General features: G+C 37.1%; 1 protein-coding gene across 7 annotated transcripts in view; it reads right to left on the minus strand.

Moving 5' to 3' along the window:
- Positions 1 to 290: 290 nt before the first annotated feature.
- The window catches only part of LOC149532377 (uncharacterized), a 106,057-nt gene continuing 87,513 nt past the window's right edge, over positions 291 to 18,834 (minus strand). For 6 of the 7 annotated variants that reach the window (XM_089807281.1, XM_089807278.1, XM_089807280.1 and 3 more), the window contains 5 exons: positions 18,729 to 18,783; positions 16,313 to 16,433; positions 1,275 to 1,322; positions 936 to 1,030; positions 291 to 830 (listed from right to left, as the gene is read on the minus strand). In XM_089807281.1, the coding sequence (XP_089663407.1) occupies positions 729 to 830; positions 936 to 1,030; positions 1,275 to 1,322; positions 16,313 to 16,433; positions 18,729 to 18,783 (421 nt within the window). In that variant the 3' untranslated portion in view covers positions 291 to 728. The remainder of the gene's footprint in view (positions 831 to 935; positions 1,031 to 1,274; positions 1,323 to 16,312; positions 16,434 to 18,728; positions 18,784 to 18,834) is intronic. The other variant, XM_089807279.1, reaches the window with a different exon arrangement.

Genomic DNA, 18,834 nt, shown 5'->3' on the forward strand with positions numbered 1-18,834 from the left:
AATAATATTAAATAAAATCTAATATAATATTTAGTACTTAGGAACCCTGAAGATAATACTTCTAAACTTTTCTCTGCCCAATGCTTTAGTAAAAATATCTACTGGCTGATCTACAGTGAGACAATATTTGAAATGTATAATATCATCTTTCACAATATTTGAGAAACAATAAATCTACATTTTAAAGAAAAATAAGATTGGTAAAATATTTGTTTTAAAGAAATCATAAATACTTCATCTATTAAAATATAATAATAACATATACCTTCTTCAATTCATTGTTAAGAACATTGGTAAAAAATAATATTTAAATTAAATATAATAATCATTATATTGATTTAATTATATATTTAATTTAACTACAATATAATCTTGTAACAACATGTAGCCCCGCCCCTTCCTAAAGGTAATCGATAAAATCGTTACCTATATTTGATCGTTTCATTCCAGCAATGCATTGAACAAGTAAAAAATATATCCCAAAAGCAGTTGTGTATTCACACAGAATGGCCTGCTCCGATGAGTAGAGTACATATATGGCTATTATTCCTTGCAAATCCCACATATCTTGTTCACTTCAGGAAAACCATAACGATCCAACATATGACTGCGTAGGAACCTCAGGAAAAAATTACATACAGAGGAAAAAATTACAGAAACTAGAAGGTGGCCGGTCAATGAATAATACGGCTATAATCCCTGTTTTATAGTAGATTAAAAAAATAGAATTACTGGGACAAGAAAGTGTAGGATGGCATATCTTCCAGACGCAAAACATCGTCCATATTTAACTCTCTTTCCAGCTGGGATCTGGTAGCTTTCATAACAGCCTGAAAGAAAATGCAGTTAGTCATTAGAAAAATGAAGAGCAGATTTACACTTCTAAAGAAATTGAATTTTAGATAAAAATTATTATCATAGAATAGGTTGTGTACATTAAACTCCATGTAGGAAGCATGCATTGCAAGCCATTGTGCATCCATCATTACAAATGTAATACAGTAAAGCAAGTCAAAGGCCCATTCATTCTCTGTACATAAAACCATTTATTTGTCATCAGCTGTATAGTTTTCCAAACTGAATATGTGGAAACTAAAAAAGAATCACTCTAAGCGGGAGGCCCTATGAAGAATTGATTGTCAGAATAGCTTTCAGACGGACAAGATATATGTATCAATTCTAGACAACAAATCTCAATACCAAATTCAATGAAAGAATAGTTAATACAATAACAAAAACAAAGGAGCATGATTAAGAGATTCCCAGGAACATACCTGCAAGCATCTTCAGGAAGATGGCTCCCATTAATGTCCGAGGTTTTTCTGCAAAATTTGAACATGTGAGGAAACTTTTGCCTCAAGACATTTGGAAGCTAGTAGTGATGATAGAGAGAAATGTTGATGCAATGTACAGATAAACAACTATGAAGTCAGAATTATAAGATGCAAAGGGAAAACAATCAATAAACACAACACCAAAATTATGTGGTTTACCAATTTGGTTACATGCACAGGAGAAACTGGGGAAATCACTTTATTATATCTCTGTTCTGGTTACACATACAGCAGTTCTCTATACATCAGTAATTACACCATAATAAATTATCCACAATGTTTTGTTTTATATGTGGAATTCTTCACAATGGAATGCTAGAAGCTCCGGGAGGAGGGAAACAAGTAGGAAGTCCAATTGGCTGTCTCTTGGACTTTGGTATTGTTAATGCAGGTTTTATGACTCACCAAAAAGTAGAACAAAATATCAAGATATATTATCTAGTCTCCAAGGTTCCTTTAGTGTTAGGGCTTGACCATGAATAAGTTCAATGGTAAAATGTGATTTGTTGTTAATCACAAGGGGCCTTACATTGTGCTTTACTCAAGTTGATTTCAAATCATATTGGATGTGGGAGCTATTGGAAGATATTGCAGAAGTGTACTTTTTGGGTTTTACAACTATATGGAAAGAAAAGGGAATAGGGTTTAGGAAATCTACTCTAATGCTAAGGCTAATCACAACAACAAATAGTGCTTTGATGAACAAATTGCAAAATATCCAAGCTCTGCTTCACCAAGATAAACTACAACTAGGTGAGAACTAGTGCAATCTTCAGTGAGTTATGCAAATGATTTTTCGTACTACAACAGACACCATCTAAATGAACAATGCATGTTGAATGATAGAAGTTAAGCACCCATAAAATAAGGGTTCAGGCTAACTTTATACAACTTACAATTAGCAAATCGTCAATTAAATACTAAATATAAAAATTCAATAATTTATTCATTCCAATTTTAATTCCAAAATTTCCTTTATTTTCTATCTTTCAACTTTAACCTCGACTTGAACTTCTTGAGTTTTATCATCACAATCGGAGTTTCAAATTCCATTATCGCCATTTAAAATCATTAAACAATTTTATCTTTTTTATTCCCTTTCACAACCAATATTGGAATAAATCCCATTGTCTCAACCTTTCATCATCACCCATTTAGTTACTTTTCGAATACATCCATGCGCATGTATAGATCACAAAAGGAGAACTTAAAGTTTAATCATGGTTGCCGGGAGACCTGTCTCCCCCCTAAAAGTCGCGTCTCGGAGACCGAGACGCGTCTTGGAGACTTTTCGCGTCTTCGGAGACCTCAAAAAAGGTTGGAGACTTCACGATGAAGTCTCTTGAAGTCTCCCCATCTCCTAATCCAAAAAGTGAATTCTCCTCGAAGTCTCCTGGTAAAATATAATATTAAATAATTTTATATATTTTAGCCCTCATTTTAATGTTTTTAATACAAAAATTAAGACCACTGACAATTTAAATGATTAAATCATTTAAAATATTTTATTTAATAAATTAATAACTTTAAAAACATTAAAAAACTTTTTTAAAATTATTTTTATTCAACAATTTAAATGATTAAATCATTTAAAATATTTTTGGAGAGATGATTTTTTGGAGAGCATGATAGCTGAAGACCTTGAGATGGATGATCAAAACCTTGTGGAGTAGATGATAGTACCATCGACATACTAATACTAGATATATTTCTGTTTTTTGTTTATTGTACAAAGTGTTCATTTTTGTTTGCATATCAGCAATTCAGCTTCAAACTATACTTTTTTTAATTTAAAATTTGAATATGTAATGATAATCTCAGCGATTATCAATCTGATATGATGGTGATCATATGCAATATTCGAAAAAAAAATGTCTATGAAATACAATATTGTGATCATGTGAGTTTTGAAATCTTTGACTCTGAGTCTATTTTAATTTTTAATTTGACATTACTATTATTATTTACTTTAGTCTTACAGTATTACTATTTTCAAATTTTGCATTTACTTTTAGTATTAGACTCTTTAAACTATTAAAAAAATTTATAAAAAAAAATTGCCGTCTCCAAGCACCCCCGTCTCCTATTTGAAAAATTGCCGTACCGGTACGAGTACCAATACCGGAGACCTCGAAGTCTCCCCGTCTCCCAGTGACCTTGAGTTTAATACTTTTTCAAATTTTAATATATACCCCCACTTACATGTTTCTCACCAATCACCTTTTCCGTGGGAGCACACTTTGGACATGTGAGGAAATCCGTATTTTAATTCTATTCTTGGTACATGTCCTCTAGGATTCTATCTTTTGATAAAAGGGGCCAATTGTTTTTCCTATTAATTACATAAGAGGTCTGATACATATACCATAAAGAGTTGAACCAGCAGCCATACTAACAAACAGTTTATCAAGCAGTATCATGAGAGAACACGATCTGAGGTCCGTCCACATCTTATATTTAAAACATCGGATCATAACTATACAATAATCATAATCAAGACAAAACAAAACAACATATTTAAATCAGCTATTCCTTAAACTACGCTGTCCAAGGAAGAGGTCCATCTGCCCAGCGGAATCTAAAATTATTTTCTCTGATAACATTATAACAGCTGTTGAGAAGTACTTCCCATGGCAAACCAGGACGGAGAGCAGCACTGACCAGAATACAGGGGGTCCTACCCGCTCTGATTTCAGCTACATTTTGTTGCACCACAGTGACATTGGCTGGTCCATTATCTGGGATAGGACTGCTCAGTACATCTCTAACTCCTGATCTCTCATTGTTAATGGATGCTGCTTCAGCTGACCTTGTTGTTCATGCATTGCATGGTTATTCAGCTCTGCAATTCTCTTCTTTCTAATGATTTGGTCTAACATCTCCGTCAATGTGTATTGACATTACATTATTTGTCCTCTTTAGATTGGATTTTGATGCAGAGCCTCACCTTGGAAAACTTAGGAGGAAATAAATCACTCAACTCTACATCAAGGGGTTTGTGCACCTTCAGGATCGATAATTCTCCTTAACCCAGATTGGATCTATCTGATTCTCTTAATACCGACTAATATGCAGACATGCGACAAGAGCCCATTCGACCTCCTGTAGCAACACTAGTTTTCCTACACAGATTTAATGGAAACCGACCGGACTCTTCTTTGTTACAACTGAAATATATAGACAAATTTGTCACCTTCGAATGTAAAATTGGGAACCAAACCGATCAGAAACTGGCTATCAGACCATATTAATTCATTTTCGAACCTACACTAACTTACTACATGCGTGGTTTGGGGCTCGCTAATAGACCGACCATCAACCAAGAAATACCCAGTCGTTAGCAAGATTTGCAAATCCCTTATGCGAACCAAATTTTACCACTATCACATATCAACGATGTGATTTAACACATTGGTGAATACATGAAGATATTCACCAGGATCATGAATTTCCTTCCACACGGACACAAACAAAAACAACTGAAAAAGTAAACACACATAAAAACATAAACATATAATACATAGCCCCCCACGATCCCAAAAAATAGATCGCAAAGAGTCTAAAAGACTCCCATCTACTTTCGCGACCCTCATAATAGCGCGTAGTTACATTCACCGACGCAGAAAAATTTAGTTTCATGTAACAATTTCAAAACCAGCAAATCTAATTTGGATTTAGAACCAAATAAGTGTTTTATTATTCTACAACTAGGTCGCCAACATGATCTCGGAATTCAAAGTGTCAAATTTTGGAAAGAAAGCAAGAAAAACACATCCAAATCGAAAACCCTCAAAAAACTCAAAACCATTATATTCTCTAATGTTGTGTCCGATCCCTTTTTCTGTGACAAAATCTGCCTTTTCATACTTTCCCATCTCTGAGATTGGGAAGATGAAATGCCAACACAACAAGAAAACAAAAACCGTTCTTCAAATCATGAAGGATCGTTTAGTAATTAGAATCTATCACCAACTCTTACAATTGTTTGGAGCTTCCTGTAGCCATTGATTACTTAGCTGGCTTAATTATTTCAAACACACGCACACACTTAGAAAGAAAACTGACTCAACCAAAAATGAAATTAACTCTGTCCTAAGTGGCTATGATTGGAGAGCTTATAGAATCACTACTTTATTTATGCCTCCATTTATGCCACCACACCATAGGACTTCATTACAAACACAGAAATTTTAATCCTACTAACAAAAACACTAAAACATAACATCAACTTCCTTCCTAGTTTCTGAAACTTCCTATAGCATCATCTTTGTTATATCTTCCTGTCACACAGGTCTGAAGTATTGTTTCATTGTTGTTTGTTCCTGCAGCATATTTCACCATGTTAGTTCATGTAGCATAATTTGTCTGGTCTGCTCCTGCAGCATACTCCCCTGTGGAATGAATCTCAAGTCCACTTGAGATGAGGTGTTGTAGTGATGAACCATGCTTGTTGATTTGTGTCTCCTCCATCCAAATAGCTTATGTTGCAGGTTTGTTCTTCCATTTGACAAGTATTGAGTATATTCTCTCTTTCGAGTCTTCTTTATTTTTGTATCTAGTATCTGCTCCAGTTGGGGTGGCACTGGTTTGGGTATTTGTTGCAAATCTGTTGTTATGGAATCCTCGTGTATTGGTTGTGTTTCTGAACCTTTGTATGGTGTGAGATCACAAACATTAAATATGGGTGTGATGCCAATTTCTAGAGGTAACTGAATCTTGTATGCATTGTGTCCATACGTTGCTAAGATTTGACAAGGAACAACCTTCTTAGGTAATAATTTAGTATGCTTGGTTTGAGGTAGTCTCTCTTTCTTCAAATATGCCCACACTAAATCACCAACATTGAACTGTACTTCTAGTCTTTTATGATCAGCAAATGTTTTGTACTTCTGATTTGAATTTTGGAGCTGCAACTTGACTTGCTCTTGGACCTCCTTAATAGCTTCAGCAAATTCTTCACCATGTGAACTACTAGGAAAAGTGTTTGGAAGTTCTCTAAGCTCAAGAATTCCTCTTGGGTGTGTGCCATACACAATCTGAAATGGGAATTTTTTTGTACTTCTATTCACTATGTCTTTGTATGAAAATTCAGCTTGAGCAAGTATAGAATCCCATTTTTCTCCATGTTGTCTTGTAACGCATCTTAACAAGTTTCCCAAAGATCTATTAACAACTTCTATTTGGCCATCGGTTTGTAGATGATATGCAAATGAGAAAGATAGGTTTGTGTCAAGTTTCTTCCAAAGGGTCCTCCAAAAATGACCTATAAATCTGCCATCTATATCTGACACAATATTCAATGGTAATCCATGAATTGGAACTCTCTTTGAAGAAGAGATCTGCTATGTATGAAGCATCTTTAGTAGATTTGCATAGTAGGAAATGTGTCATTTTACTAAACCTGTCTACCACAACAAAAACACTATCATACCCTTTTTGGGTTTTTGGTAATCCCATAACAAAATCCATACTGATGCTTTCCCATGGTCTTGACGAAATGGGTAAGGGCTGATATAATCCAGCATTAGTACTTTTCCCTTTGCTTTTCTAACAAATGGTGCATTCTTCTACAAATTTTCTCACATCTTTCTGTAACTTCGGCCAAAATTAATGCCTACAAACCTACTCTAAAGTCTTATCTAGTCCAAAGCGACCAGATAATGCTCCACTATGTTTCTCTTGTATGATGTTATATCCCATTGAGCATTTTGGTATGCAAAGTTGTCTCCCTCTGAATACTAACCCTTCTTGAATCAGAAAATCTGCATACTCATGGTTGTACCTATCATCCAGGTTAGTACATGCTTAATAAATATCTTTGAAATCAGCATCATTATCATACATATCTTTCAAATTCAAAACTCCTGTAGTTTCCAACTGAATTTGTGATGTAGTCAAAGCTCTTCTACTTAAAGCATCAGCAACCTTATTTGAAACTCCCTTATTATGCTTTATAGAAAATGTATGAGCTTGTAATGTCTCCACCCATTTCATGTCTATGATTTAGTTTTCCTTTTGACTGTTTATGAAAATAAGGGCCTGGTTATCAGTGTATACAATGAATTCTTTTGGAGCAAGTAGTGTCTCCATTTTTTAACGGATTGGACAAAAGGCATACATTTCCAAATCATATGAAGGATATTTCTGTTTAGCTTCATTGAGTTTCTCACTAAAGAAGACTATAGGGGCGCCCTCTTGACTAAGTACACCTATTGCTATGTTGCCTGCATCACATTCTATTTGAAAGACTTTACTGAAATTAAGAAATGTGACTGGTTGTTGAGCTACTTTCTTCTTAAGAAGTTCAAAGGCTTCATTAGCTTCTACTATCCAAACAAATTTACATTTCTGTCCTCCTTTTATAGAATTCAGAATTGGTGCACAAATCAAGCTGAAATTCCTAATAAACTTTCTGTAGAAAGTGGCTAAACCATGAAAGCTTCTAACTGCTGCAATAGTCTTACGAACTAGCCAAGAAAGAATTGCACTTACCTTATCTTGATCCATCTTGAGTGTTCCTTTTGATATTACAAATCCAAGGTATGTTAGTTCCAATAGCATAATATGTCTAGTCTGCTCCTGCAATAGATTTCTCGAACCTAATTTCTCCACTGGACTAAAATTGCTTAGAGCAAGCATATGGTATTCTCATGGACTCTCATTAATAAAATATTCCTCAATTAGTTAATATATGCTCAAAGTGCAGTTTAGGAGGTGTAAATGAATGAATGAATGAATAAATGAAGATTTTTAATAACATCTATGAGACCATCAGTCTAAGGAACCACGAGTTGTAGCCTTATACTAACTCCATATTCCTTTCCAGATCAAATCTCCTACTATGAATCTTGACAATTAATCTAGAAGTCTGCCTCATCATATCCTCCTCAAATAAATTATGCTTGCTTATGCCAGCCTACAAGATGATCTTGTAGGCCTAGATGTCTTCATATGCCGTGCACTCAATATGAAATGAAATGAAAGGGTTTTAATGACGTATACGAGACCACTAGTGTAAAGGACCAAATGAAGTGTTAGTTAAGCAGTCTATCGTAATTTCTCCAGGTTGTTACTTTTGTTGTGGATTTGCATTGGAAAGGTAGTTGTCTTGTGTAATCTTGTCTCCTCCAAAAGTTCCTTCATGTTGCTCACTTGTAGGTTGTCTTTGCAATGGCTACTAATATTTTCGTATACAGCACAATCTTTGACAAAGTGTCATACTGTTTCCATCACTCCTTTGTTGCAAAAAGTACAAATTCTTTCCTCCTTCCATCTTCATGGCAGAACCTGAATTTCTCTAACACCCATTTATTTATCTCTATAATAGTGCTCATGCACTTCTAAGTATTAATGTTTCATTTGTTCAACCACCTTGCTATTATGTTTACTCCACATTTTTCATTTCTATGTTCTAGCTCCTCATCAGCCACCTACTTAGGACAACAATGCTTATCCATATTTCCCACTTTTTTAAAATAGCTTAGCAATCGGATAATTGTTGACGTCTCAATTGCAAACATATCTACCTCTGCAAAAAAATCTTGTAAGCAACCGTTGACTTGACCTTGAAGTTAATAGTAATAAAATGTTTTTGGAATCTTTCTATTTGTCCCCATTTATGATTTGATACACTGCTGCCCCAAACCTCACATCCATAAAGAATAACTGGAGCCACCAAAAGACCAAAGAACATCTTACTAATCTTTCAATCCCACAACTCCATTTTCCCATCTATTTTGAAGAAGGTAAGAGGCCTTTCATACCCCTTATATTCTTTTTGATCTCCTTGTCTCCCAACTTTATCTATAATGGAAGTCAATTCCTAGATATGTGTACTCCTCCACAATTTCTATTGAGTTGTCCCCAAATATAAATGTATGTTGCTTCTTTTTCTTTTTCAAAGAAAAGATCAACAACTTTTAGTCTTAGTGTTATTGACTTCCATCCCTACCTCCAAGCAAAAGGTCTCTACATTTTTCAAATGCTCTCTCTAACATGAGCAGTTTTTGCAATAAGGATAAGGTCATCAACATAAAGAAGCAGTTTTATCACATAACCTGCCCCAATTGTATGTTTTCTCCATTGGCTTTGTTTAGCCACTCTTCTAGCTTATCAATGTAGAGGCCGAACAAAATAGGGAGCAAAAAGGCACCCTTGTTTGACCCCAATGTTGCTTCCAAAATATTTTCGACATTTTAGTTCTGATTTCTGCTTTAAAGCATTCATACAACTTATAAACAGCAGCCCTATACTCTTTTGGGACCTCCAATTCTTCCATTTTTTGCCACAATTTATCCCTAGGGATGGTGTCAAAAGCTTTCTTAAAATCCACAAAGCAACAAAAAGCCTCCTCTCCTTGTTTCTCCCACACTCTTTCATTGAGATATCTTAGAGTGATGCAATGGTCAATGGAGTGTTTTGGTCTGAAACCAGCCTAACCATTTGCTCTTTTCTCCTCTTTTTTCTACTCAACCGCTAATTCTATGCTCAAACATACTCCCAAAGAGTCAGCCTAAAAGAGGATTCACCATTATGGTACGGTAATTGGAGGGATTGTTGATATCCACACTATTCGACATAGTCTCTAAAGTTTGCCTCTCAGTACCAACGGCTGCCAACTGCTACTCAAACGAAGTTCTCTTAGAATGTCTACCCTCAATAGCCACATATGTTGCCTTCTCGGCCTACATCTCTTGGGTACATCGAGCTAAGTCTTGCTTCACTGCCTCCAACATGGTGGTCAGCTCCTCTTGAACTCTCTGTGTATCCACCAATGCAACTTCATGTCCAGTCAAAACATACTCCAAGTGCCTCAAAGTGTAGTGTCCATGGAAAGCCTCTCCTATCTAGCGGATAAGAGCATGTACCTCACTCTCTACCACTGGCTTGGGGACAACCCATGTCTACACTATCTTTAGGGTCTCTTTAGCAAGCCAAAACCCCTGCTCAAAAAATTCTGTAAAAGCAACAGGACAATCCTGTCATACAAAGGTAAGGTGAAGTCGCAAGTTCAATGTCACACCCTTCAAGGCTCCAACTTCTACTACAATCACCATCTGACATCCTCTAGTAACCAAGTCTGCCAAAGATGACTCTACCTCATCTCCCTCCAACTGCATCCCTGCCTTGGCCAAGTGCACAACCTTACCCATCGTCAAGGTTTCATCTACCTCATGCACTGTTGGCCCGGTGACCAACTCTCCTGTCCTATCCTCCATAGGCAAGTTCTCAATGCGCTTCCCACCTAGTGGGTTTATGACCTCTATGTCCATGATCTCCAGAGGTTTCTCTCAACGTGGAGAAAGAACTGTTGCACCGACTAATCCTGAAAGTAATATCTCGAACCATTGCTTAAGCCAAGAGCTCGTGGTGCCTTCAAGGGACCAACTAGAGGTGGTAGATCATCTAGAAGCTCAATATCAACAGTGATGATGGCATTGGACTCTACAACCTCTAGACAAACCTGGCCCTCTAGAATATCCTGGCTGTCCTGCTGCTCTCCACCCATCACATTCCCCTTCTCCAATCTTGCAACCCCAGACTCCGCTACCACCTCTGCCACAGACACCTCGAAAGGCCCCACAACCACCTCCTATGTAGGTGGAACCTCGCCCTTCACAAGCTCAAGTATTCCACAAGGTGTTACAGCCACTACTCCAAACGTCAAAACAAATGGGGAGAATTTTGTAACCACTATCATTGTGGGAGTCAAGTGTGTTGAGGGTGACAAAAGAGGCAACAAGAATCGAACTAATGGGGTAGCTTCTGCCCAAGTGGAATTTGTCACTGACTCGTCCTATGCTTTATCGCTATAATCTATCGTCGAGTCGCTACTAGAAGGCTTTGCGGTGGCTTCCCTGCCACCATCAATGTCTTCTGGGTCGAACTCTTCGACTGCTTGCCTATGCCTCTTTTGACCCATCATTGTCCCCCTAGTATCTAAATACTGCCAGTAGAAGATTGGAGGCTCTTCGGCCACCAAGTTGCCTTGGAATTCCAACTTATCTACAAGAGTCTGCCATAGTGTAGCCTATAGAAACAAGCCAATGTCATGGTGGGGCATTTAAAATGTGTGGTGTTGTAGAGTCATAAATTCATACACCCTATCTGCTAGCACAAATGCCCAGTCATAGAGGCCACTCATATTAACTATCTGCGTTAACGCAATATCTAAGGCTCGATTTGCTCCAATTAGTCTACTTTTATTACATCAAGTATGCATCGCCACGAGCCCTCTGCGACAAATTCCTTTCAGATGCCTCTACCCTTGGTTGCCTTCAATATGGACTCTCCACTGGGATGAGATGACGGGAAATACACTTGATCCTAGATTCCTCATTCCTGTGTCATTTTTTGTCTTTATCTCAACTTCGTGCCCATCCTCCCCTAGTATGCCAAAGACCCGTGTGTAGTCAACGATTGTGCATGAATCAATTACCATATGCTTCTGATACTGGAATGTGCTCTTCCTTGTACAACTATCAAATCTATTAATCATTACCTACAAAGTAGCCTCGAAATTTCGAATAGAAAATAGAGGCATCTTCATCATCCAACGAACTCCAACATCCCATAAGAATTTTTTTACCTCATCCTTCTAAGGGGTTTCTCGCCACCATTTCTAGTATTCCAGTCTATTAACTCCTAACCTATTCTTTTTGGGTCGCCTTCTGAACCTTAGTTCGTATCTTCTTTTTGCTACTCGTGGTTGCCTCCATCTATCTTGTAATTTGAACTCCCAAAGGTAAAACTTTTGCCCTTTTTCCATACTTAAGCTCCTTGCCTATAGTTAAGCTTTCCAATTTCTTTTACCTCCTAAATGCATTTTCGTTTCCCTCTTGCAAATTGAAAAACAGTTATGAAACAGGCTTTTGTTCTCCTTTCTTCCTGCAGCACCTTCTCCCTCATCCGTAGGAAAAAAGAAAGTAAAAACATATATGGGAGGCCCTATATATTCCCTTCTACTGCCCATTGGTAGTTTCCACTTGACGGTGGTCCCCACCATTTAGTGGTCTTCACCGAACCACCATTCGGTTCTCTCTCTCTCTCTCTCTCTCTCTCTCTCTCTCTCTCTCTCTCTCTCTCTCTCTCTCATTCTAAGTGCTACAACGCGCCTGCCAACAACAATTGGGCCTACTAGTCATTCGTGGTATATTTTTTTACTTCTTGTTCATGGTGTCAAGAATTTCTCTATTGTCAAGTGTCCATAATTTCACAGCTCCATTGGCTACAACCTTTTGAACCTTATAGGGACCTAGCCACTTTACTCTGAATTTGTCAGGCTTGATTTCGTTCCTTCCATCAAATTTCAATACTAATTGGCCGAGTATAATCTTCATTGGACGGATGTGTTTGTCGTGCCAGAGTTTTCTCTACTACTACGCCACTTCAGTTCAGGCTCCCCATATCATCCAACCTGTTATCAATGGCTATCTGCAGACTTGAAACCATAAACTCAGCAAGTACTGCAGCCTCTTGTCCATACATCAGCTAAAAGGGTGGGTGACCTGTGATCACCTTGTAGGAGGTGCAGTAGGCCCACAACACCGAGGGCAATGTTTCCTCCCAATCTTCACCCTAAACTCCAAACAACTTATAGATGACTCCTACCAAAAATGTATTTGTTGCCTCTGCCTGGTCGTTCGCCCAAGGATGGTATGGACTTGACAGCACATGAAAGATTTTGAATTCTGTGGTGAACAGTTTAATAACATGGTTAACAAAATGACCACTTATGTCACTGGTCAACTGAGTCAAAATTGTTCATAAATGAACTTTTCAATGCTCAATGTTGAGTTATCTAGCAATGCACATGCTTCTACCCATTTGGTTAAGTATTTGGTGGCTACTATGATATATTGTCACCTTCGAGCACAACTAACCCTTAGGGGTCCAACGAAGTCTAACCCTCATCTTTCAAATAGCTCCTAGGAGTGGGAAGGTTGGGCAGCATGAAGTCATGTATGAGACGTTTCCCTACTCATTGGCAGGTATCGCATCCCACAACCCACTCTCTTGCATCAAATTGCAATGTTGGCCACCACAAGCCTATCAAGACCCATGTGTCCTCCCGGTGGTCCTTTGTTGGCTTCCTTAAGCACTCCTGGTACTTCTTCCAGAACACATCGTCTCAACACTTGGTCCCGCCCCATCTTGTATAGGAATTTATTGATCAATTGGGAAGTATTGCTCCTCAAGACCAACTTTCTTCGTTCTCCTGGAGCCATGTCCCATGGAAATTGGGTTGTGGACAAATACTCCCCTATGCTTGTATACCATAGAGGAAGTGTGGCAATCTGAGATAGATGTGTATCTGGAAAGTCATATTTTACTTCATCAAGTGGCTCACCACACTTAATGTGTGATTCTTGATCGACAATCACGTGGCAATGTCCTAGCTGCACAATGATATTGAACATGAACTCTTGGAGTACTAGAACTAGAAGTCATCGACTGACCCTCCCTTAAATAATGGCCTTATTGACCAAGTACATAAGGGCCTAGTGGTCCACATGGTAAATGGTGTGGCCAGTAGGTAATGCCGAGACTTATAAACGGAGCAAACCATTGCGATGGCTTCCCTTTCTATGGTGCTATAATTCTTCTCTGCATTGGACAACAACCTACTTGTAAAATATGCCAGAAGTGAGCCAAGGTAGCCCCAATGGCATAATTTGACACATCCACGCGTACGTGGAATTCCTTGTCCCAATTAGGGAATTTCACGAAGGGGGGCACCCAACAACCTTAAGTTTAATTCCTTGAAGGCTTCCCCCTGTACCTTCTCCCAAATGTACGGCTCCCCTTCCTCGTGAGCCTATCCAATAGTATGAAATTTGTGCAAAGTGTTTAATGAATTGGCAATAGTATCCAATGTAGCTGAGGAAAGATTTGACTTCGATCACATCTACAGGTGCCTCCATTTCCACTATTGCCCATACTTTGTCTAGGTCCGTTTTTAGTCCTACCTTGCAAACTATGTGCCCAAGCAACTTCCCATACAGCACCATAAATCGGAACTTCTTGAGATTGAGGAAGTTCGTGGTTAGGGCATATTCCCAGTTGAAACAACTCTAACTCCATCTTCGTTGATTATGATGTTCTCGTTAATAGGTAGTCTCATTTATCCACTGTATTCCATTACCTTCGTCACTTCCCAGATTTGGTCGGCAACAACGCCAAATGTTTACCCTTGTGGTGTAATAGGAACTTATTGCATACAAACAGAAAATCACGGTATTTGACACTATATATAGAGAAACTCAATAGCATTTCATTTATTCATTGATCACCATATACAACAATATATCCATATATCCATATCTCTCATTCTATGAAAAGAGATCACACATATAATGCCCAAGGGGATGTGAGGCAAATCGTCTCACCCATGTAAATCCCTCAGTTATGCCAAATTTTTAACTACCCAAGTTTCCCAAAAACAATGCCCACTACTCTCATATAGAAGAATATTGCTTTGGGGCACAAGACCGGCTTCATAATCGTAGAACCATTTTCTTTGTCATGCATGTTCTGAGCATTTAGGAGGGATTTCTCGGCATGATTTCCTTTTGTCTTCCTCATTCAAAATTACTCATGGCATGTGTTTGAGGCATTCGCTGCAAACTCTTTTCCATGTGGGGGGTCTTGTTAAGACTAAGAGTGTATGAGGAGTGTAAAGTGCATTGATGAAAAACTTCCTGAATGTTGACCATAAGAGGATTTCTTAGGTGCCCACAAACGGTTGTTGTGGTTGTTCAAATGACTTTGAAATCTCAGAAAATAAAGATGTTCTAGCACCAAACTTGAAATTCACCACCTTGTCAATATCTTCTCTGCCTATGCCCAGTTGGGATCTTTGATACAAGGACACGCACACTGGATTTGATGAAAGGACTTTTGAGAAATTTTAGTAAATATGACTTGCAGGTAAAAGATAGACCCTCTGCAATTTTTCCAGTATCTCTTATGCCTACATGCTAAGATTGGGAGTCCTAGAAAACATAGCAGACGTGATTGAAGGTCTTTGACAGAGTTTCTTATTACCTAGATCTTTCTCCTGCTGCACCTTAATTAGATTTTTGAAAAGCTCCAATCTCTTGAAAGTACTTCCAGATATAATATTTTTCAAGCCCCCTACCTTGCATGCTTTCATGCTGTTCACCACTTCACTAGACACATATATAGTGTCCTTTCAATTTACTATTCGGGACTTCTCCTCCCCATTTGTCAGTGACTCGAAATGTTGAGATAGGAGCTTTACCAAAGACTTGAAATCAAACTGGCACATTTTCAAAGGACTCGACTTCAAAACTCTAAACCAGAAGCATTTGAGAATTGGAACCTTGAAAGATAGGGAGCAAAACTTCTCTGAAACTCAGTAAAACTTGCCATTTCTCAATCAGAACCCGAGAAAACCTAGGAGATTACTGCTAGAGCTACCAAGAAAGTCAAAACGTAAAAGGAAAAGTGAACAAAAAGAAGATAAGGGTCCCATCTATGATGGGTGATGTGTGAATAGGTCACAACAGGTATCCAACAATTATATTGCATTTTAGAGATGCCCGCCATAAATCACCTAAAGAACTAAATATGACATAAAGAAAATTGCCAGAAAATCAAAATGAAACGATCCACTAGCTTTCCAGCTTAGAATTAGCAACTCCTAAACTGTTATAACTATGAGGATATCAATGAACGGTAACCTAAGTACAAGTCATCTCACCGTCCAGGCTGCAAAAGTGTCTTTAAAAGGAAGGAACAACCATCTTAATTTTCTAGAAAGCATATCAGACCAAACATATAATAGGCTTAGGAATATTACATCAAACATATAATAGGCTTTTGATTTAACAAATAATGAACTTCTCCTAACATCCATAGCAGAGAACAGAAGGAAATAACATAAGAGTATAGAACTATAGAGTAGAAAATGAAATATAAACTATATTAAATCTTAAATGAAACAAAAGTCTTACCCGATCGAAGATCAAGCATCTGAATGAGCATGAATGTAATGTTTACACCAGCTACAGCAAATGGATATTCCCACGTAGCTCTATTACCTTCTTGCTTTTGCAGTAGGCACTGAAAGGGCTTCTGCATTCAAGTTTTATACGTATTCAATTAAAAGTAAAGCAAAGCATTTAATCAAACACCCTGAAGTTATTCTCTAGTCTATTTTTACTGCAGAACCCAATTGACCATTTTGCAATCTTCTAGAAACTTCTTCTCTTTGATTTGTTACATTTAGAACTCAATAAATTGCACTGCTAAAATCAATAAGAGTTTCTAATTTGAACAGGCATATCCAGCCTAAATCTTAAGTCAAAATCAATATTCGAGTATCACTTAGCACCTAGCCTTTTTCCCCAAAATAATTGATATTTAAACAGATCTCTCTTTAGACCATAAAGAACTTCAAACTGTGTAGAATATGACAGAGAAATCATATAACTCAGAGGATTCATGCATCAGATAATTCGAGATTGTCTGAACTGAGATCACCTATAAACTTTATTCAAGCGTATTAATAACAATACGGTATACTAGGTGAACTGTGAAAAATATAGTTTATGGCAATACCCAATTTCAGCAGTGTTTGCTACATTTCTGTAATGCCAGTTTTGGCAGTTACAAATCCACCCGTTACAAATTTGGTTTGATTGAATAGAAAACAGCTATAAACAATTAATGCTGTCCTTAACTGTCTCCTGGTGTTACACACAATAAACAAGATTTATTCTGTAAGGTCAAACTCTGGACCCAATAACTGACGGAAATACATATCAAGTGGAAGATTATTGAAACAAAATTAGCACATGCTATTATAAGTTGTTATCATTTCCCCAGTTGAGTTTTTAGTTTTCTCTGTTGACAGGCATTATATGTATATCAAACCCAGAATCATTTTAGCTACCTGAGGCGCATGACCCACTAGTCACAGGCTGAAACTTTTTGAAAGCCAAGGACTGGGGTATGTATTCCACCTAAGTCACCTGGGACACAATCTCAGCTTCATCCCTAATGATATCAGGGTCTTGCACTCAGCAAGACTTGATCTCTGGTGGACAAATTCAGAACCATTCAACTTCACCAACAAATCAAGAGCCAATTGACATTGCCAGTTGATTTTGAGATTCTTTAGAGCTCAAAGAACTGATTTTATAGTTTTGCATCGAAGCAGAAACCAAAGTATTTCTCCTTTTTACAATCAAAAGAAAAACATTTTTGAAGTTCTCAATTTATTCTTAAATATATAGAAAAAATTGATGGGATTAAATAACAATTTCAGTCAGTTGTATAGAGTTCTCTATGCCTAGTTTCTTGTAAATACTTTACTTAGAAGTCATATATATATAGTTCTAAATATAGTATTACTCATATATGTGTGTGTGTGTGTGTGTGTGTGTGTGTGTGTGTATAAGAGTTCTAAATATAGTATTACTCATGTATGTGTGTGCGTGTGTGGATAGATATTTTAGAACTTTTGTAAGTTATATATTGTTTAGTTATTGGTGTGTTTCGATATTCATGTGCATTTTTTTTCTCATATATTTGTTGGTTTTTTATTTTATTTTGTTCTTTCTTTTTTTGCCTTTGGTATTTTTATTTTTTTTGTATTATTTAGGTTTTGTATTTTGTAGGCATGGTTTTTTCGTCATTATTTTGCATGTTTCTTTTCTTTCTTTCAGCATGGTTCTTTTTTTCTTTCTTTTCTCTGTGTTTCCTTATTTTATTTTTTTCTTTCTCCTCCTCATTTTCAGTGCCTACCTTCTCCCCCAATTTTATTCCTCATGAGTGAGGCTTGGTCTGCATATTTTGCCATTATATTCTTGCATTCTCTCATCTTGATGATGGATCACAAAGTGCTATCCAAAATGTTGATGCCAAAAACACATATACAATCGAATCCAGAAAGGAATTAAGTTATTGATGACCTATAGTATACTCGCCTGTCTCTTATTTTCCAAGTTGTTCGACTCATGTAACATGAAAGAAGTACAATATGCGAAAGGAAATCATAAGATGATACTTGTACTCAAAATTCTAGAAGCAAATAGCAATGCATATAGTCCTTATCTTTCATATACTTATGTATCAGTTAGACACACTGAGATCAATATATAGTTACAAAACCACATCTTCTTGAGAAAATAGATTTGTTTTATGACTAAACCAGTTGGCTATCATCTAGTATTGTCACTCTTGAATATTGGTTTGAGAGTAAACACAACTGCAGACCCAAGAAGAATCAATGCCAGCTATCATGTCTAGCAAATGTTTAAACATCAATGATGAAAGAGCATAAAAGATCAAAAAACAAAGAAAATAAAGATGGTTATCATGCAAACGCAGTCAGAATAGCATAAACTGATAAAAGGAAAAACATACAGGAAACGTCTTCGCAAAAAATAGCAAATTCTCCAATGATATAAAGCCACCACCCCTGCAATATGCAAACCACCAAAAATTACAGACAAAGAAAGCAACATAGAAG

This window comes from Cupressus sempervirens, chromosome 10 (genome assembly GCF_028749045.1).
Source record: "Cupressus sempervirens isolate cs-2001-9-10 chromosome 10, ASM2874904v1, whole genome shotgun sequence".
Lineage (NCBI taxonomy): Eukaryota > Viridiplantae > Streptophyta > Pinopsida > Cupressales > Cupressaceae > Cupressus > Cupressus sempervirens.